Here is a 21558-nt window from a genome sequence, read left to right as displayed (position 1 = left end):
AGGCACACGGTTCCTCTTATCCCACACCAAACCCATTTTATTCTCCCATTATAAACCCATTAATTGGTAGCCAATTAAATTATCATTAGCAAACATTTATAATCCCATTATGTTTGCTCTCTTTCTTTCACTGCATCCATCATGTTTTGTTTTAAGATGGAATGGTGGGCAAGGCTATATTGAAAGCACAAGTTAAAGAACAGCAGGTGGGATTAATGTTGGATTGGTGTAAATGGTGCTTGATGGTCCATGCGGATTCAGTGGGCCAAAGGTCCTGTTTCTGTGCTGTATGACTCCATGATGGGGTGAGTTTTATTGTTTGATAAACCTTTGATCCATACAAGCAGGCTAAATCAGGAAAGACTGCCAAAACACAAAAAACACTTATAAGATAAGATACCTTTATTAGTCACGTGTGCATCGAAACACACAGTGAAATGCATCTTTTGCGTAGAGTGTTCTGGGGACAGCCCGCAAGTGTCGCCACGCTTCCGGCGCCAACATAGTGTGCCCACAACTTCCTAACCCGTACATCTTAGGAATGTGGGAGGAAACCGGAGCACCCGGAGGAAACCCACGCAGACATGGGGAGAACGTACAAACTCCTTACAGCCAGTGCCCGGAATCGAACCAGGGTTGCTGGCACTGTAATAGCGTTATGCTAACCACTACACTACCGTGCCTGCCCATTGCAAATACCAACTTGCAATTGGTATGGCAATTTTAACTTTGCAAAATATCTTGTTCACAGGATACTTCTTAAAGATGGATTTTTATTTAAAAATCCCTAAGTATATGTCAGGAAGTACCTGTGGGTTGGGAGTTACCAGGACAGATTGAACAGGTTCTGGTCAAGTATCCAGGTTTGGGTGTGCAGTTCCCACCTGACAGCACTAAGCACAGCACACCCTACACTCTGCTTCTGAAATTCAGATTCACCATAGAATATAGAACAGTACAGCGCACACACAGGCCTTTCGGCCCGCAATGTCAATGCCGACCATGTTGCCAAACTAAACCAATCCCTTCTGCCTGTACACGATCCATATCCCTCCATTCCCTTCATGTCCGTGTGTCTGTCTAAATGCATCTTGAACGCCTCTATTGTACCTGCCTCCACCACCACCCCTGGTAGCGCTTTCCAGACACCCACCACTCTGTGTGTAAAAACTTGCCCCGCATGTCCCCTTTATACTGCACCCCCCCCCCCCCCCCCACCTTAAAGCTATGCCCTCTAGTATTCGACATTTCTACCCTGGGAAGAAGTTTTGTTAATACTTTTACAATAATTTAAATGAATAACCAGAAAAAAAGTTAGAAATATATTAATTGAAACTTAAGGAATAATTAAAAGCAATATATAAGTAACAGTAATTTGCCTTTTCCTCAAACTCCCTGCCAGAAATCCCCAGTCTATATGTCCTTGTCAGTCTGGAAGTTATTTAGATGGAAATATCTGAACATTAATGGTTCTCTTCACGAATGGCTGTCACAGCCACCACAATTAGCACCAACATTTCAAGTGCATGTCCTTCCATGGGAAAGAGTACAGAGCATGTTTAATGATGGCCAGCTCTCTCCAATCAGACTTGGGAGGAATTCTTTAAAATAGAATTTAAAAACTACGTGTTCAACCATTTAAGGATTTTTTTTATATATGTATCGTATCTATTCTCACAGTATGGAGATTGCTGGGAAGTTCAGCATTGCCCAAGCCTCGTTGTCCTTGAAAAGCTGATGTTTTATTAACTTACTGATTCTCAACCACAAGTTCCAGCTATGGTTTACGTGACTCAATCCAGATTTCTTTTCAGAAAGAATATTGATCTGTCTTGTGATTGTTCCTGTTTACCAGGGTGAAGAGAGTCAGTTCTGGGCAATTAAGCACTTTCCTGTAACTAAGGCAAGATTCCAAGAAGATAGGATAGACACAGAGTGAAGTCTTGTCTGCAGAACCCCAGTGATGTGCCATCATTTCACTTCCGTTTTCAACCTGTGCAGCATTCCCAATTATCCGTCACTAAGAGACAATGCATCCTCAATGCCGAAACTCTCATTTATCTCAGACAGTTCTGAAGGGCAGCTCATGTTACTTGCCCCCCTGACACCAGGTTCCCTAAAGCAGATTGTCCACTCCAAGTTCTATCATGGCCAGAGGTTACCGGGTGGAGGGAGGAAAAGAGTCGAGGATGCTCCCAAAGCCTTTCCACTGACTCGTGGGACTCACAGACCTGTAAACACACAAAATGGAGAAGAAGCATTCAGGCATCATCCTTGATCTCTGTCAGGAGAATTGCGGGTAGCACAGTGGCACAGCTGGTATACCCACTGTCTCACAGCTCCAGAGACCCAGGTTCAATCCTGACCTTGGACAGCTGTCTGTGCATGTTCTCCCTGTGATGGTGTGGGTTTCCTCTGGGTGCTCCAGTTTCCTCCCACGTCCTGAAGATGTGCGGGTGAGTAGGTTAATTGCCCCTAGCATGTAGGCGAATGGTAGTATCTGGTGGAAGGTGGTAAGGATGTGTGCAATCCTGGTCGCCCCATTACAGGAAGGATGTGGAGACTTAGAGAGGGTGCAAAATTGGAATCAGAATCAGGTTTATTATCACTGACATATGTTGTGAAATGTGTTGTTTTGCGGCAGCAGTACAGTGCAGGACATAAAGACATAAAAATTACTATAAGTTACAAAAAAAATAGTGCATGCATGGTTGGCAGATTATGCTGGAAATCAGATTTGGAGGTGCAGATTTGGGCGGTACGGTAGTGTAGCGGTTAGCGTCACGCTATTACAGCACCAGCCGACCCAGGTTCAATTCCTATCGTTGGCTGCAAGGAGCTTGTCCGTTCTCACCGTGTGCCTGTGTGGGTTTCCTCTGAGTGCTCCAGTTTTCTCCCTCATTCCAAAGACGTACGGGTTAGAAGCTGGGGGCATGCTATGTTGGCACTGGAAGAGTGATGACACTTGTGGGCTGCCCCCAGCACATTCTCAGTAACGCAAAAAGATGCATTTCACTGTGTGTTTTGATGTACATGTGACTAATAAATATCTATATCGATATCAAAAAAAAGACAAATAATGGGGTAGTGTTCATGGACCATTCAGAAATCTGATGGCAGAGGGGAAGAAGCTGTTCCTGAAATGTAGAGTGTGGGTCTTCAGAAGTTTACCAGGATGCTGCCTGGATTAGAATGTATTAGCTACAAGGAGAGGTTGGACAAACTTGGGTTGTTTTCTCTGAAATGTCAGAGGCTGAGGGGGGACCTGAGGGGAGGCATGGAGGCATAGATACCCATGGACAGAATCTTTTTCCCAGGGTAGAAATGTCAAATACTAGAGGACACACGTTTGAGGTGAGAGGGGGAAAGTTTAAAGGAGATGTGTGGGGCAAGTTTTTTACACAGGGAGTGGTGGGTGCCTGGAACGCGCTGCCAGGGGTGGTGGTGGAATCAAATGCACTAGTGGTGTTTAAAAGGCTTTTTGGTAGACTCATGAATATGCAGGAAATGGAGGGATATGGATCATGTGCAGGCAGAAGAGATTTAGTTCAAGTTAGCATTGTGATCAGCACACACCTTGGGCCAAAAGGCCTGTTCCTGCACTGCACTGTTCTATGTTCAATGTTGATAGAATGAGAACCCTTCCAGATGGAGTTTGGGAAGGATGGGATGGCGGGGTTGGAGAATTAAAAATGACCAGACTAAGGATCACGCCAATAATTGTAAAGGAAAAATGTGCAGATGCTGAAAGCCTGAAATTAAGCACTTGGAGATACTCAGTGGGTCAGGCAGCATCTGTGGAGAGAGGAACAGTGTTGACGTTCCAGGTTGATAACTTTTTTCATCAGTACTGAGGAAAGCTGGCAATCAAGCACGTTTTACGCTGCTGAGAATGGGGAGGGTGGAGAGAACAAAGGGAATGTGTGTGATGGGTAAACACTGATTGACACATATTATAGGCCGTAGGGCCTGTTCCTATGATTTACTATTTTATGTTCTAGGGAGAATAAAAAATAATGGGATTAATGTACAGTAAGTGTAAATATGTGGTTGATGGTCAGTGCGGGCTCAGTAGCCTGAAGGACTGTTTCTGTACTTTACCTCTATGATCCAACATAACTGGCAGAAGGACTGCACCACCTCCCATACCGTTCACCTTCCTCTTCCCTGGCAGAGTGTGTTGACCCATATTGTCCTCATCAGTCACGACAGAGCCCTCTGAACCCGGAGTGGAGGCAAGTCATCTTCATCTCTGAGGGGCTGTTGAGGAAGATGATAAAGTATGAAATGCCTCTTACAGTCGTCAACCCAATCACTTGCAATGATCTGACCCTGATGTCCCCAAATCCATTTGAATACAGGTTTGAATACAGTCTTAATTCAGCAAAGTTTTGCACAGCCTCTCCTGGTTTTCCCCAAATTTTCATTTGCAGTGAGAGTCCCGTGTTTAGTTATGCCAAGTCTCTCTGTAACACCATCAATAGAGTATCAGATTTAAGATCCCGATAGGGTCATTAGTGCATGACGAATTCTACAAACAAAAATAAGATCAATTCAGCGGCAAGCGGAAATGTATACCTCTTTTGACAGATAAAATTACATTATCTTCATAATCATGAGTGGGAGGTGACTTTTGCATAAAGGCTGACTTCTCAGATGAGGAAGGAATGCACTGGAGCAAAGGTTGGTCATAGATTCATACAGCACGGAAACAGGCCCTTCAGCCCACTGGTCCATACCCATCTACGCTAGCCCCATTTGCCTACATTTGGCCTATACGCCTCTAAACCTTCCCTATCCATGTACCTGTCCAAGTGTCGTTTAAATGTTGTTAATGTACCTGCCTCAACCACTTCCTCTGGCAGCTCATTCTACCCTTTGGGTGAAAAAGTTGCCCCTCAGGTTCCTATTAAATCTCTCCCCTCTCACCCTAAACCTATGCCCTCTAGTTCTTGATTCCCCAACCCTGGGAAAAAGACTGTGTGCATTTACCCTATCTATGTCCCTCATGAGATCTCACCCCTCATTCTCCTACACTCCAATGAAAAAAGTCCCAACCTGCTCAACCTCTCTCCATAACTCAGTCCTTCGAGTCCTGGCAACATCCTCGTAAATCTCGTCCGCACCCTTACCAGCTTAATGGCATCTTTCCTATAGCAGGGTGACCAAAACTGAACACAATATCCCAAACGCAACCTCACCAATGTCTTGTACAACTGCAACATAACATCCCAGAACAACTTGCCCTCTCTTCATTCAGAGTCATCAGCTCGTCAGCTCGGCAAGGATGCCAGATCCGTAATTAGAGATCGGTAGATTTTTGGATATTGAGAATCAAGGGGTATAGGGCTACTTTGGGAATGAGGTGCTGAGATAAAATATCAGCCTTGACCTTGTTGAATAGATGCTTTTAACAGCATGGTCTGAGAACAAGGAGATTGAACTGGGCTCCAGGTTGTCCTTGACCTGAAATCCAGAATATTTCCCAGCGGGCAGATGGGACTAGCTCGGTTGGCATGGACGAGTTGGGCTGAAGGACCTGTTTCCATGCTGTATGACTCTATGACTAACTTGCAAAAAGGGAAGGATATTTCTCTTCACCCCAAGACTCTGCATTATCGATGCGTCCACCAGAAACACATGATACACACACTGAGTGTGGTATCCTGTGCATTGGTTTAATTGCGAACTGTACTCTTTTCAACCACAGGGTGACAGTAGGAAGCTTGAAGACGCCTCCATCTACCTGAATAATCTGTCCAGCAAACAGATGTGCGATCAGAAGATGAACCTGGGCTCCTCGTTCCGAAGCAGTGGTGGAGGTCACCCTATATGCTCAAGGGACAGCTTCCAGATTTCCACCCTCGTCTGTTCAACCAAACTCACACAGAACGGTAACGCCTCCATCTTTCCACACCAGCAGTCTCTCCGCAAAGCCATTTCTCTGCAGAGTTGTAGGTCTTACAATTGTTGATTGAGTTGGAGAAGCTGGGTGATGCAATGAATATTTTATCTTCATCGGCTCTGAGGGGCTTGTGTGTGTATAGGAGCTTGGGAGCATCACACCCTGGATTTGCAGCATAAGCCTGCCCCTATTTAAGTGCAATGGGACAACCCCCACTTGCCTGGTAAGTGCAGCGCAGTTTGAGGCTCAAAACCAGAAACTGACTCACCACTTTAAATGTCCTGTCCTTTTACCACTGGCTCACTCTGGGAGCAGTATACATCAGATGAACTGCAGCAACTCACTGAGATTTCTTTCACTGTACCTCTCACACCTGAGACTCCCACAGCCACGAGACCAGTTTCCTCCTCCTCCTTCTCCCACCCCCCCCCATTTACATACCATTCTCACCAGGATGTATGCATATACAATGGGGCAAAATCACAGGCAGCATTCTGGGTGTACCATCGTCAGACTGTCTGATTCGACTGGACAATACACCAGCAGCTCCAGGTGGTAGGGATGAACAATAAATACTGGTTTTGCCAGTGATACCCACACTGTCCAGTCTCTTGCTCTGATAGACAGTGAGACCTCAAAATAGAAAACAACACGCAAAAGGGAATTGGAATTTGGAATTGGTATTGGTTTATTATTGTCACTTGTACCGAGGTCCAGTGAAAAAACTTGTCTTGCACACTGTTCACACAGATCCATTTATTGCACAGTGCATTGAGGTAGTACAAAGTAAAACAATACAGAATGCAGAATAAAGTGTCACAGTTACAGACAAAGTGCAGTGCAGGTAGACAATAAGGTGCAAAGGCAATAAAGTGCAATAGGGGAGTGTTGTTCCAACAGTGGAGGTTTACACAAAATATACAGCACTGAACCAGGTAATTCATCCCAACTAGTCCATGTCTGTGTTTATGCTCCACTTAGAGTCATAGAGCAAGACAGCACAGATACAGGCCCTTCGGCCCAACGAGTCCATGCTGACCACGTTGTTCACCTAGTTAGTCCCAATTTCCTGCCTTTGGCTTATATCCCTCCAAGACCCTCCCCTCCATGTACCTATCCAAGTGCTTCTTAACTGTGCCTGCCTCAACCACTTCCTCTGGCAGCTTGTTCCATATACTCATCTACCCTCTGTATGAAAAAGTTGCCCCTCAGATCCCTTTTAAATCTTTCCCCTCTCACCCTAAATCTATGCCCCCTAGTTTTGGACTCCCCTATCCTGGGGAAAAGACTGTTTACCATCCACCTTATCTATGCCTCTAAATTTAATAATTTTAAACACTTCTACAAGGTTGCCCCTCATTCTCCTATGTTCCAAGGAATAAAGATCTAGTCTGGCCAACCCGATAACTCAGGCCCTCTGGTCCTGGCAACATCCTCATAAGTCTTTTTTACACTCTTTCCAATTTAACCACATCTTTCATATAACAGGATGACCATAACTTGAACCTCCTTCAGCCTCTCCTCGTCCATGAGTCACTTTTCCCAAGGCGAAAGTGACTAACATGAGGGACCATAATTTTAAGGTGATTGGAGGAAGGTATAAGGGGGATGTCAGGGGTAAGTTTTTTTTACACAGAGAATGGTGGGTGCGTGGAATGCACTGCCGGCAGAGGTTGTGGGGGCAGATACATTGGGGACATTTAAGAGACTCTTGGATAGACATATGAGTGATAGAGAAATGGAGGGCTATGTGGGAGAGAAGAGTTAGATAGAGCAGGATAAAATGTCGGCACAGCACCATGGGCTGAGGGCTTGTATTGTGCTGTAATGTTCTATGTTCTCTATCTATCCATTCCCTTCTCTCTCAGGCTCTGTTCTGGTCTCCCATTAATAGTATTGCATCAATACTGTTGGCCTCAACCACTCCCTGAGGGTACAGGTTGCCCCTTCTCACCACTTTACGCAAAGCAGTTTGTTGTGAATTCCTTTCTGAATTTCTTGGTGTCTTATCTTAATGGGCCTATTAGATTCTTCCCCAGAGCTGGAGGCTAAGTTATATTCAGGTTAGGATAACAGTTAATTCTCAACCCACAACATTGAACTTCAATTCCATATAAGTGCAAAGGTACATGGAAAAAAGATTGCCACTTATATGGTGCTTTTTACAAACTCAGGATGTCCCAAAGCACTTTACAACCAAAGTGAAATTTCTTTATGAAGTGTAAGCACCATTGCGTTGGAGAAATTCTGACCACCTCTTCAATCCATTTGATAAGATTAATTTTGCCAATGTTTTTCTGCCATAACAATCCACTTGTGCTATTGAAATTTATATTCACACATTAAAACAACAGATTTTTAACTACAGGATATAAAAAAGAGCAATTTAAATTCAAGTGATTATTGCTTTTTTTCCAGATGTGGGCTTGGCCAGTTAAGAATTTGTAGAACCATAGAACTATTACAGCCCAGGAGGAGGCCATTCAGCCCATTGAGCCCATGCTTGCATATGTTAGGACAATCCAGTTGACTCCCTGGCTCTGTCCTGTTTGCCTTGCAATTTAATTTTCCTTATTTGGAATCTACAGTTGAATCTACGCTCACCACCATTTCAGGGAGCAGGTTCCAGACCATTGCCACCAGCTACGTGGTCTTTCTTTCTATCCTGTTTGAGTCTTTAGCCAGTCGTCTCTAACTGCTTTTCTTCATGATATTGCGCATGCTCTTCAACGTTTTCTGCGCCCAGAAGAACGATCTCAGCTTCTTGGATCTATGCACATTATTAGTATTGGTATTGGTTTATTATTGTGACATGTACCGAGGTACAGTGAAAAGCTTTTGTTTGTGTGCCATCCAGACAGGTCATTGCCATGCATAAGTACATCATGGTAGTAAAAAGGAAAACAGAATGCAGAATATAGTGTTGTGGCTACAGAGAAAGTGCAGTGCAGAAGGACAAATAAAGTGCAAGGGCCATGACGAGGTAGATTGGGAGATCAAGAGTTCACCTTTCACGTCTGAGAGGTCCGTTCAGGAGTGTGATAACAGCAGGATAGAAGTTGTCCTTGAGCCTGGTGGTGTGTGCTTTCAGTCTTTTGTATCTTCTGCCTGAAGGGAGAGGGAAGCAGAGAGAATGTCTGGAGTGGGAGGGGTCCCTGATTACGTTGGCTGCTTTCCTGAGGCAGCGGGAAATGCAGACAGAGTCAATGGAGGGGAGGAATTACTTCATTCCTTGGGTCAATGCCAGTAACTATTTCCTTCACCCTCCATGTGGCCTTCACATCCTCTTCGGGAATGAGACAGAGCAGGTGACAGAAGTGAGTGTAGGGGAACACTTTGGATCTGGTGATCAGAATTCCATTAGTTTCCAGATAATTATAGTTATGGAGAAGGATAGGACTGGTCCTCAGGTTGAGATTCTAAACTGGAGGAAGACCAATTTTGATGGCATCGGAAGGGACTTGGCAGGTGTGGATTGGGATGGGCTAAGTGGGCGCCTTTCAAAAGTGAAATACTGAGAGTACAGAATCTGTATGTTCCTGTTAGGATAAAAGGCATGGCTAACAGGTTTAGGGAACCTTCGTTATCGAGGGATGTTGAAGCTCTGGTAAACAAAAAGGAAGTGGCACATATCAGGTATAGGCAGTTAGGATCAAATGAGGCACTTGAGGATTATAAGAAATGAAAGAGAACTTAAGAGTGAAATCAGGAGGGCAAAAAGAGGACATGAGGTTGCACTGGCAGACAGGGTGAAAGAGAATCCCAAGGGTTTCTACGGTTATATTAAGAGCAAAAGGGTAGCAAGGGACAAAATTGGTCCTCTTGAAGATCACCGTGGTCATCTATGCATGGAGCCAAAAGAGATGGGGGAGATCGTAAATGAATTTTTTGCATCCATATTCACTCTGGAGACAGACACAGAGACTATAGAACTGAGGCAAAAGAGTTGTGAGGTCATGGACCGTATCTGGATTATGGAAGAGGAGGTGCTGGCTGTCTTGAGGCGAATGAAGGTGGATAAATCCCCAGGGCCTGACAAGGTGTCCCATCGGACCTTGTGGGAGGCGAGTGCAGAAATTGCAGGGGCCCTGCCAAAGATATTTAAAATGTCCTTAGCCATGGGTGAGGTGCCAGAGGACTAGAAGATAACTAATGTTGTTCCATTGTTCAAGAAAGGCTCTAAGAATAAACCGGGAAATTATAGGCCGGTGAGCCTGACATCAGTCATGGGTAAACTATTGGAGGGTATCCTGATTAGGGATAGTCAACATGGCTTTGTGCATGGTAGGTCATGTCGAACCAATCTTATAGAGTTTTTTGAGGAGGTTACCAAGAAGGTTGATGAAAGAAAGGCGGTGGACGTTGTCTACATGGACTTTAGCAAGGTGCTTAACAAAGTCCCACATGGGAGGCTTGTCCAGAAGGTTAAATCGCTTGGAATTTAGGATGAAGTAGTCAATTGGATTCAACGTTGGTTTAGAGGGAGAAGCCAGAGAGTGGTAGTAGATGGTTGTCTCTCTGACTGGAGGCCTGTGACTAGTGGTGTGCCGCAGGGATCGGTGCTGGGTCTGTTGTTGTTTCTCATCTATATTAATGATTTAGATTATAATGTGGTAAACTGGACCAGCAAATTTGTGAATGACACCAAGATTGGGGGTGTAGGGGACAGCGAGGAAGGCTATCAAAGCTTGCAGCGTGATCTTGACCAGCTAGGAAAATGGGCTGAAAAATGGCAGATGGAATTTAATGCAGACAAGTGTGAGGTGATGCACTTCAGGAGGATGAACCAGGGTAAGACTTACACAGTGAATGGTAGGGCACCGAGGTGTGCAGTAGAACAAAGGGACCTGGGAATTCAGATTCATAATTCTTTGAAAGTGGCATCACAGGTAGATAGGATCATAAAGAGAGATTTTGGCACATTAGCCTTCATAAATCAGGGCACTGAGTACAGGAGTTGGGATGTTATGTTGAAGTTGTACAAGACGTTGGTGAGGCCGAATTCAGAGTGTTGTGTGCAGTTCTGGTCACCTACCTGGAGGAAAGATGTCAATAAGCTTGGATGAGTGCAGAGAAAACTTACAAGGATGTTGCTGGGACTTAGGACCTGAGTTACAAGGAAAGGTTGAATAGGTTAGGACTTTATTCCCTGGAGCGCAGGAGAGGAGATCTTGCGGAGGGATACAAAATATAATGGGTATAGATAGGGTGAATGCATGCAGGCTTTGTCCCCTAAGGTTGGGTGAGACTAGAACTAGAGGACATAGGTTTAGGGTGAAACGTGAAATATTTAAGGGGAATCTGAGGGGGAACTACTTCACTCAGAGGGTGGTGCGAGTGTGGAACGAGCTGCCAGCGGAAGTGGTGGATGCGGGTTCAGTTGAAACAGTTCAGAGAGGTTTGGATAGGTACATGGATGGGAGGGGTTTGGAGGGATGTGGTCCAGCTGCAGGCAGGTGGGATGAGGCAGAAGATCAGGTCGGCATGGACCAGATGGGCGGAAGGGCCTGTTTCTGTGCTGTAGTAATATATGACTCTATCCTAAAGTGAGGTGCCCAGAACTGTACACAATACTCCCACTGCTGTTGCACTAGGTTTACCATAATATCCTTGCTCTAGTATCCTATACAGCTAAGGCCCAATGTAAATTCTCACTACCTCTTATATTTGCAGTCAAGCACACACAATGCTGTCTTGTTGCATTACAATATTCTGCACATGTTCACAACTGTATGCAATGCTCTCAAAAGGTAAATGCACAATGTTCTTAAAGTGAATGTAATAACATAGCATAGGATCCCAAAGAGCTTCTTTTAAATCATTTTTTCAGCTTGAGCTGCCGCCTTCATAGATTTGTACACGTGCCCAAATCTCTCTGTTCCTGCATTCCCTTTAGAATTGTACCCTTTAAATAACATTGCTTTGCTCAATACTTCCTACACAAAAGATTGAAAGACTTTGTTTTCTCACAGTTCCTCTGCACACTTCCATTTGTAACTTGGTGTGCATCCCAAATATTTTGAGCCATTCCTCTGGAATTGTCCCTCACCTTGTCACAAGGCTCTTCCCCCAGAGATATATTTCTGTCTTGCTCAAATATCATTTATCAGATCCGGTGTCCTTTTTATTTTAATACAATGTGATTAACAAAAGATAAGGGAGGACCTGATGCAGGTATTCAAGATTATGAGAGACAGAGATAGAGTAAACAGAAAGAAACTTTTCCCCATAGCAGTGAGAGCATCAGTTTAAGGCGAGAACTGAAATGTTTAGAGGGGATCTGAGGAAGAATGTTTTCACCCAGAGGACGGTTGCAGTCTGGATCACACTGCCTGAGAGGGGAGTGGAGACAGGTACTCTCAGAACATTTAAGAAGAATGTGGACAAGCCCTTGAATTCCCAAAGGACAGTGGGCTGCAGTGGAAAAGGAGCATTCAGGATGGCATTGAGGACCTCAAAGCCATGCATTGGGAGTCAAAGTCAGAGTGGAGTTGATTGTCATATGCACAAGTACATGTATGCACAGATGCAGTGAAAAACTTACTTGCAGTAGCATCACAGCCACTGAGCAGCATTCACAAGAAGAGCATAAAAAAATTGTATAATTTATGTTTAATTTACGAGGAAGAAAACAATTAGAACAAAAAAAACCCACCAAGTCCATTTTAGTGCAAAGTGATAAGAAGATATTTTTATTAGTCACATGTACATTGAAACACACAGTGAAATGCACCTTTTGCGTGGAGTGTTCTGGGGGCAGCCCATAAGTGTTGCCACGCTTCCGATGCCAACATATCATGCCCACAACTTCCTAGCCTGTATGTCTTTTTTTTGTGGTCATAGTGTTGCTAAACTCTAGTGATTAGGGTTGTGCTGGTTGGTTCAAGAACCAAACGTTTGAAGGGAAGCAACTATTCCTGAACCTGGTGGTGTGGGACTTCAGGCTTCTGTACCTCCTGCCCGATGGCAGCCGCTAGAAGGTGGCATGGCCCAGATGGTGGGGATCTTTGATGATAGATGTTGCCTTCTTGAGGCAGCGCCTCCTGTAGATGGTACTGATGGTGGGCAGGGATGTGCCCGTGATGTATTCAGCTGAGTCCACAGAAACCCTGCTTAAACTCAAAAGGAGTGCACCACCTCACAAACTACCCACTCATTCCTTCAGTCACCATCTGCCCCATTTATGAAAGAATCAGTGTTTCCCACATTGGCTTCATCAGTTACTGTAAAACCCACTAAAACCAAAGTCATCCTTGCTCCTGAGAAGAAGAATTATTTCGTAGCCATGATGGTGTTGAGTTTACTGATTTTATTACTTTCTGTTTTCTCCCAGATTTAAGCTTGTCTTTATATGTAAATAAAGAAATACCAGTGTCTGTCTGCATAATAAGTTGAAAAGACCCCTGAATGAAATCCAGCTGTACACTACACACTCCTTGGAGCAGCACAGTGGTGTAGCTCACAGCTCTACTGACCCGGGTTCAGTCCTAACCTCCAGTGCCCTGTGTGGAGTTTGCACGTTCTCCCTGTGACCGCGTGCTCTGGTTTCCACCCACGTTCCAAAGACGTGTGGGCCGGTGGGGTAACGGGCCACTGTGAATTATCCCTCGTGTGTAGATGTGTGGTAGAATCTGGGGGGAGTTGATGGAAACATGGGGAGGATAAAATGGTATTCATGTCGATGGGAGATTGATGGTCAGCATGGACTCAGTGGGCTGAAGGGCCTGTTGCCGTGCTGCATGATCCTTCAATACAGTATTATATTGGAGGGGTGACAGAGGTGGAGGGAACTATTTTTCAGTGAACTCACTGTTCAGGTCAATGGAATACTTTACCCACAGCTTTACAATAGAATTATATTGTAATTAAATTAAATTATAATTTCTTTCTCCCTGACACAGTGGACCTCTTGGGCTTGTTGAAATGGCGCTCCAACATCATGGCTCTGAACGAGAATCTGAGGAAGCTGATGAAGGTGGATGGAGGAGAAGTTGTCAAGGTAGGTGCAAGCAACGCGAGCAAACGGAGGTGGCTTATTTGTTGTCTCACGGTTACTCAATGATGTGACCACTGGTGGAAATGACAAAGCAAAAGTGCCAACGCATCATACTGCACCAACAATGTTCGCATCTTCATATGTTTGGGATTGGTTATCTTACATATACAACTCTTTGACATCAGCCCATGTCCAGATATATGGGGCAGCATCTGACCTGTTGGTAATTGGTTGATTATTGTCACATGTACTGAGGTACAGTAAAAAACTTTGTTTTGCATGCCTTCCACACAGATCATTTCACCACATCAGTACATTGAGGTAGTACAAGGGAAAAGCAATAACAGAATGCAGAATATAACACCAGTTACAGAGAAAGTGCAGTGCAGGTCGACAATAAGGTGCAAAGCCATGATGAGGCAGATTGTGAGGTCAAGAATCCATCTTATCTTCCAAGAGGTCAATTCAATAGTCTTATGACAGCAGGATAGAAGCTGTCCTTGAGCCTGGTAGTATGTGCTTTCAGGCTTTTGTATCTTCTGCCCGATGGGAGGGGTCAGAATGTCTGGGGTGGGTGGGGTCTTTGATTATGTTGGCTGCTTTAGTGAGGCAGCGAGAAGTATAAACAGAGTCCATGGAGGGGAGGCTGGTTTCCGTGATGTGATGAGCTCTGCCCACAACTCTCTGCAGTGTTTTGCAGTTTTGGCAGAGCAGTTGCCATATCAAGCTGTGATGCATCTGGATAGGATGCTTTCTATGGCACATCGATAAAAGTTGGTGAGAGTCAGCGGCGACATGCCAAATTTCTTTGCCTCCTGACGAAGTAGAGGTGATTGTGAACTTTCTTGGCCATGCTGCCAGTGCAGCAGCAAGGAAGTGCTCGGTCTTTTGGGTCAGATGTTAAACCGAAATCTCATCTGGAAAGAAAAGCAGGGAGCTTCTCCCTGGTGCCCTCATCAATGGTTCTCCATCACTGAAACAGATTAATGCAATGATGTTGTCGGAACTTGCTGTGCATGAATTGGCTTCCTCATTCCCTCTGTTTCCTTAGTGACTGAAGTTTCAAGTGTAGTTCATTGGCTGTGAATTATCTTACAAAAAGTGCTCAGTAAATGCAATCATCCTTTTTATGTCTTATAAAGTCTTAAGATCATACAGCACAGAAATGGGCCTTTCGGCACACCATGACTAATATACCTAACTATACTAACCCCATTTGCCGGCATTAGGTCTGTAGCTTTCTATGCCTTGGCAATTCAAGTGCTTGTCTAGATGCTGGGATTTAAGATATTGGGATCATGGCATCACTCACCAGGTTCAGGTTATAGCTACTTTTCTGCAACCATCAGGTTCTTGAACTAACCTTCACAACCCTAATTGTACCTTAGCAATGGAACACTGTGGACCACCTCTTGTACTACCATGGACTTGTCTTCGATTGTATCTGTTTTTTTTTGCACTAAGGTCTTGTTTTTGCACAGTTTTTATTTTCTCTCTCTTCACTGTCTTGTGTCATTTATGTATAATTTATGTTCTGTGTGTTGTCTGCACTGACGCGCCTGTGATGCTGTTGCAAGATTTTCATTGCACCTGTACCTCACTGTACTTGTCCACATGACAATAAGCTCGACTCAACTTGACTTGTCTTGAGAATTGTTACAGCACTGAAGGAGGCCATTCAGCTCATCAAATGTGCTGATTTCTCGTTCAGCAATCCCGTCAGTCCCATTGCTCTGGTCTTTCCCCTTAACTTTGCCCCAAAGTCCTGCGAATCATTTCCTCTCAAGTGCCTGTCCAATTCCCCTTTGAAGGCTCTGATCGACTCTGTTTTCACCCACTTACAGACAGTAAGTTCCAGATCATAACTGCTGTCGGAGTAAAAAAAAAGTTTTTCTTCACATCCCCCTTGAATCTTGTGCCCAGAATTTAAAATCTGTGCCACTGGCTCCTTGAACCACCCACTACTGGGAACAGGTTCTCTCAGTTTTACCAACATAAACTCGTCCTGATCTTGTACACCTCCATGAGATCTTCTCTGCACCTTCCTTGCTCTGTGGAGAACCAAGCCCAGCTATTGCAGTCCAAGGTTGTAGCTGAAACCTCTCTTCGTTGGAAGCATTCCATCAAATTTCTTCTGCACCCTCTTTAAGTCCTTCACATCCTTCCTGAAGTGTGAAGAATTGGACATGATACTGCAGTTGCAGTTGAACCAATGCTTTTGTACTCTTGTCTCTAGTTATTAGTTCAAGCTCCCATTTATTTTGCAAACAAGCCCTCTCACTTTCAAAGATCTATGCACATCTAGGTCTCTCTGTTCCTGCCCACACTTCAGAACTGTACCATTCAATCTTCATTTGTTATATAAAAGGAAGCAGGATGTTTTTTCCAACACAGAGCACTGGAGTTCAACAACTGTTCATTGCAACTGCATGCACAGACAAGGTGGCCCAGTGTTCTTTAAGATGTCAGGGGGAGAAAAATCTCTTAGCTCAACAATATAAATTATGAGGGGGAATAGATGAGGTAAATAGTGGGAATCTTTCTCCCATGGTGGGGGTGTTTAAGACAAGAGGACATTGGTTTAAGGTGAGAGGAAATTTGAGGGGGGAATGTTTACACACAGAGAATGGTGAGAGTATGTAACCCGGTGTCAAAGGAGGTGGTGGAGACAGGCACCATCATAACATTTAAGAAGCATCTAGACGAGCACCTGAATCGCATAGTAGGCTATCAACCTAATCTACCTTGTCATGGCCCTAGCTAAACCCAAAAAGCCATGGTAGTGTAACGGTTAGTGTAATGCTATTACAGTGCCAGCGACCTGGGTTTAATTCCGGCCACTGTCTGTAAGGAGTTTGTACATCCTCCCTCTTTCTGTGTGAGTTTCCTCTAGGTGCTCCGGTTTCCTCCTGCATTCCAAAGACGTATGGGTTAGGAAGTTGTGGGTGTGGTATGTTGGCACCGGAAGCGTGGCAACACTTGCGGGCTGCCCCAGAACACTCCATGCAAAAGATGCATTTCACTGTGTGTTTCGATGTACATGTGACTAATTAAGATATCTTATCATACCATCAGGCTCAAGGACAGCTTCTATCTCGCTGTTATAAGACTATTGAATGGACCTCTTGTACGTTGAAATTGACTCTTGTCCTCACAATATACGTGTAATGTACATGTGACTAATAAAGATATCTTATATACCTAGTCATAGTTTTGCACCTTATTTGTCTACCTGCACTGCACTTTCTCTGTAACTGTAACACTATATTCTGCATTCTGTTATTGCTTTTCCCTTGTGCTACCTCAATGTACTTTTGTTTTGAAATTATCTGTCAGGAAATCATTCGAAACAAAGCTTTATAAGATAAGATTATAAGATTTCTTTATTAGTCACATACATCGAAACACACAGTGAAATACATCCTTTTGCATGGAGTGTTCTGAGGGCAGCCCGCAAATATCGCCACGCTTCCAGCGTCAACATAGCATGCCCACAACTTCCTAACCCGTACATCTTTGGAATGCAGGAGGAAACTGGAGCACCCGGAGGAAACCCACACAGACACGGGGAGAACGTACAAACTCCTTACAGACAGCGGCGGGAATTGAACCCCGGTCGCTGGTGCTGTAAAAGCATTATGCTAACCGCTACACTACCGTGCCTGCCCTACAGCTCTTCATTGTATCTCGGTACATGTGACAATAGAAACCAATTATTACCGATTAATGTGGGTAAATGGGATTAGCATGGATAGGTGCAATGGTCAGCATGGATGTAGGGGGGCTGAAGGGCCTGTTTCTGTTTCTTATAACACCATTGCTAGTGCAAGTGTAGGCTATCAGCTTATTTATGTACGCACAAATGCTTCCACTGAAATCACCAGAGCCACGTCTGCGGAGGTGGATACCCAAGGACGTGGCAGAACGAGAAGTGGTGGCAGAAGCCGAGGTCGAGGGTGACAACGATGATTTGTTAAGCCCAAAACACTTCCTAAGAATACTCTTGCTTTGATGCGATTAGTCCCCAATTAGCACAGGACATTTTGTGGCTCATTCAGGTGGAAATGTGGCATTTATTTTTGGTACTGCAGACTCAAGGACACATATGCCTGCCCTGTGCACTGAAGAGTGAACGGTGATGCAGCCGATGAGGCGAGAGAGCCCACTAAAGCATTGATCTGTATCCTCTGCGTAGCTCCAGTGTCGGCTAGAGTTAGCCAGGACTTGTAAAGTGGCATCATCTGTCTGAGCGGTAGCTACTGCAACAGCTCGCTGGCAGGATTTGGCCATCTCCCCACCATCTGCCAATGTGTTTCTCTTCAAAAAAATAATGAATGTGGAATTTGGAAGGTCACTGAATCCTTTACAATGGTGTAGCATTGGAGGAGGTGGGGGGGTTTTCATTATTTAATCCAGAATATAAACTAAGTCAAATAGCTGTGTTCTCTGTGTTGAGAGGATCTCAAACCTTCTTAACAGTTGTGGCTAGGTTGATACCTTTAAATCCTTATCTTTACCTTCAGATCAGGAGCTTGAGGGTTCAAGCCTGACCACAGCCTGAAACCAATGCTACATCGAGATCATATCACTGTCATAGGTGCTGGTTATCAGATGAGATAGTGCACTGGGGTGGAGTTATTGGTATTGGTATTGGTTTATTATTGTCACTTGTACCAAGATACAGTGAAAAACTTGTCTTGCATACTGTTCTTACAGATCAATTCATTACACAGTGTATTGAGGTAGTACAGGGTAAAAACAATAACAGAGTACAGAGTAAAGTGTCACAGCTACAGGGAAGCGCAGTGCAGGTAGACAATAAGGTGCAAGGTCATAACAAGGTAGATTGTGAGGAAAAGAGTCCATCTCATCGTTTAAGGGAACCATTCAATAGTCTTATCACCATGGGATAAAGCTGTCCTTGAGCCTGTTGGTATGTGCCCTCAGGCTCCTGTATCTTCTGCCTGATGGGAGAGGAGAGAGGAGAGAATGACCCGGGTGGGTGGGGTCTTTGATTATGCTGGCTGCTTCACCAAGGTAGCGAGAGGTATAGACAAGAGTCCAAGGAGGGGAGGCTAGTTTTCGTGATGTGCTGGGCTGCATCCACAACTCTCTGCAGTTTCTTGCGGTCCTGGGCAAAGCAGTTGCCATACCAAGCCGTGATGCATCCAGATAGGATGCCTTCTATGGTGCATCAATAAAAATTGGTAAGTATCAAAAGAGACATGCCAAATTTCTTTTGCCTCCTGGGGAAGTAGAGGCGCTGGTGAGCTTTCTTGGCTGTGGCGTCTACGTGGTTGGACCAGGACAGGCTATTGGTGATATTCACTCCTAGGAACTTGAAGCTCTCAACCCTCTTGACCTGAGCACAATTGATGTAGATAGGTGCATGTACACCTGTACATTTATGTGATTTCCATAGCATTATCTTAGCAGGAGGTTGATCTTCCCCAGTACCTTGGGTGATGTTTGAGATATTCTGGGAGCTTGCTATGCACGTTGAACGTTTCTTGCATCAAATATTGAATACAACTCAAAATTATAGTTCCAGTGGTAGTAAAGTCCATTTGGATAGTGACATGGCACCATAACTCGCTACCACAGACATGTGTCCTTCCTGGGCACTTGTCATCATTCCCACTCTACCCCCTCCCTCATCCACCTATCACCCCCCCCCTCACCTGGATACACCTGTCACTTGCCAGCTCTTGCTCCACGCCTTCCCTCCACCTTTTTATACAAGCTATCTCCCCTCTTTCTATCCAGTCCAGATGAAGGTGAGCAATATGGAAAGTGGGATTAAGTCTGGCTTTATTTTACATGGAACATAGAACAGTACAGCACAGGAACAGGCTCTTTGGACCACAAAGTCAGTGCCGACCACGATGCCAATTTAAACTGCACATCTGCCTGCACGTGATCTATATCCTTCCATTCCCTGCCTGTACATGTGTCTGTCTAAATGCCTCTTAAATGTTGCTGTTATATCTGCTTCCACCACCACCCCTGGCAGCGCGGTCCAGGCACCTAACACTCTCTTGTTATGTTGTTGATGTACCTGCCTCTACCACTTCCTCTGGCAGCTCATTCTTTATACAGACCACTAGTGGGCAGGCACGGTAGTGTATGGGTAGCCATGGCAGTGTGGTGGTTAGCATAATGCTATTACAGCGCCAGCGACCCGTGTTCAATTCCGGCCGCTGTCTGTAAGGAGTTTGTACGTTCTCCCCATGTCTGCGTGGGTTTCCTCCGGGTGCTCCAGTTTCCTCCCACATTCCAAAGACGTACGGGTTAGGAAGTTGTGGGCATGCTATGTTGGTGCCGGAAGTGTGGCGACACTTGCTGGCTGCCCCCAAAACACTCTACACAAAAGATGCATTTCGCTGTGTGTTTTGATGTGACTAATAAAGATATCTTTAAAAAAAAGTTGCCCCTCAGGTTCCTACTAGATCTGTCCCCTCTCAACTAAAACCTATGCCTGCTAGTTCTTGATTCCCCAACCCTGAGAAAAAGACTGTGTGCATTCAAGTTTTTGAAAGAGTACACATTGATAATAGTGAGAATGAGATTGATAGCTCCTCATTACATGCTAGATCACTTGAAATGGATTGAGGTGAAACATATTACTTTCTGTACTGCAACAGAATGAACAGTGGAAGAATTTCACATTTTTTTTCCCTTTCATGGGTTACAAGAATTATTACTTCAGATAACAGTTTTGTTTGTTTCTGTGTGAGCATTTCCAGGAAACAAAATTGTCCTCAACACATAGTTATTTCACCACATCACCCGAAAGATAAGAGGGGAAATATTTAAAAGGGACCTGAGGAGCAACTTTTTCACACAGAGGGTGGTGGGTGTATGGAACAAGCTGCCAGAGGAAATGGTGGAGGTGGGTTAAATTACAATGTTTAAAAGACATTTGGACAGGTACATTGAGAGGAAAGGTATAGAGGGATAGGTGCCAAATGTGGGGAAATGGGATTAGCTCAGGTATGGCTTGGTTGGCATGGGCAAGTTGGACTGAAGGGCTGCATAACTCTATGACTCTACGACTATCTAATAGAGCAGCTGACAGGTCGGTATCAGAGAGGTGCAGAAAACAAAACAAGTTTAACAATAGGATTATGATTCGAAAAAGTTTTTGCTAAACTACAGGGCAGTGTGACATTCTGTGATAGTTATACTCCTTCTAAGTTAATAATGCAAAAAAAATTCGACATGCTCGCTCTCTCCTTGTAGGAGAGGTTCACCAACTTGGAGGTTGATTGAGCTTAGTTCTACCAAATCTTGAGTGAAGACTGACAGAGAGACAATCAGGGCAGAAGTAAAATTACAAGTCAAGTTGTGGAGAGAAACCATTCAAACATGACAGACTGCAAATCACTTAAATCCAGCAAGAGATATACAAGGGAATATATTGACGAGTTATGTGATCATGAATGCATTCCAGGGGTTGATCCAGAGAAGAGTGTGGGAGAAATGACATTGGATTCTAATGAACTGAGTCACAAAGTGACAGCTTCCTCAAGTCAAGGAGCTGATACAACACCAACACAGGTTCCTTTGAGAAGATCAAAGTGACTCTAAAAAAATTAGATCTGCAAAGAATGTGAATATATGAATGTCTTTCTTTTCAGAAAGGGGAAGGTAGTGC

At 44.4% G+C, this 21558-nt stretch overlaps 1 protein-coding gene across 1 annotated transcript in view; it reads left to right on the top strand.

Annotated features, from left to right (window-relative positions):
• The window catches only part of LOC127580080 (dedicator of cytokinesis protein 2-like), a 1107748-nt gene that overhangs the window by 267865 nt on the left and 818325 nt on the right, over window positions 1-21558 (top strand). Inside the window, 2 exon segments of the mRNA XM_052033289.1 lie at window positions 5711-5894; window positions 13807-13904. Of these exon segments, the coding sequence (XP_051889249.1) occupies window positions 5711-5894; window positions 13807-13904 (282 nt within the window).

This window comes from Pristis pectinata, chromosome 2 (genome assembly GCF_009764475.1).
Source record: "Pristis pectinata isolate sPriPec2 chromosome 2, sPriPec2.1.pri, whole genome shotgun sequence".
NCBI classification, from domain to species: domain Eukaryota; kingdom Metazoa; phylum Chordata; class Chondrichthyes; order Rhinopristiformes; family Pristidae; genus Pristis; species Pristis pectinata.
Note: the sequence above shows the minus strand (reverse complement) of the source record. Positions and strands in the feature narration are given on the sequence as shown.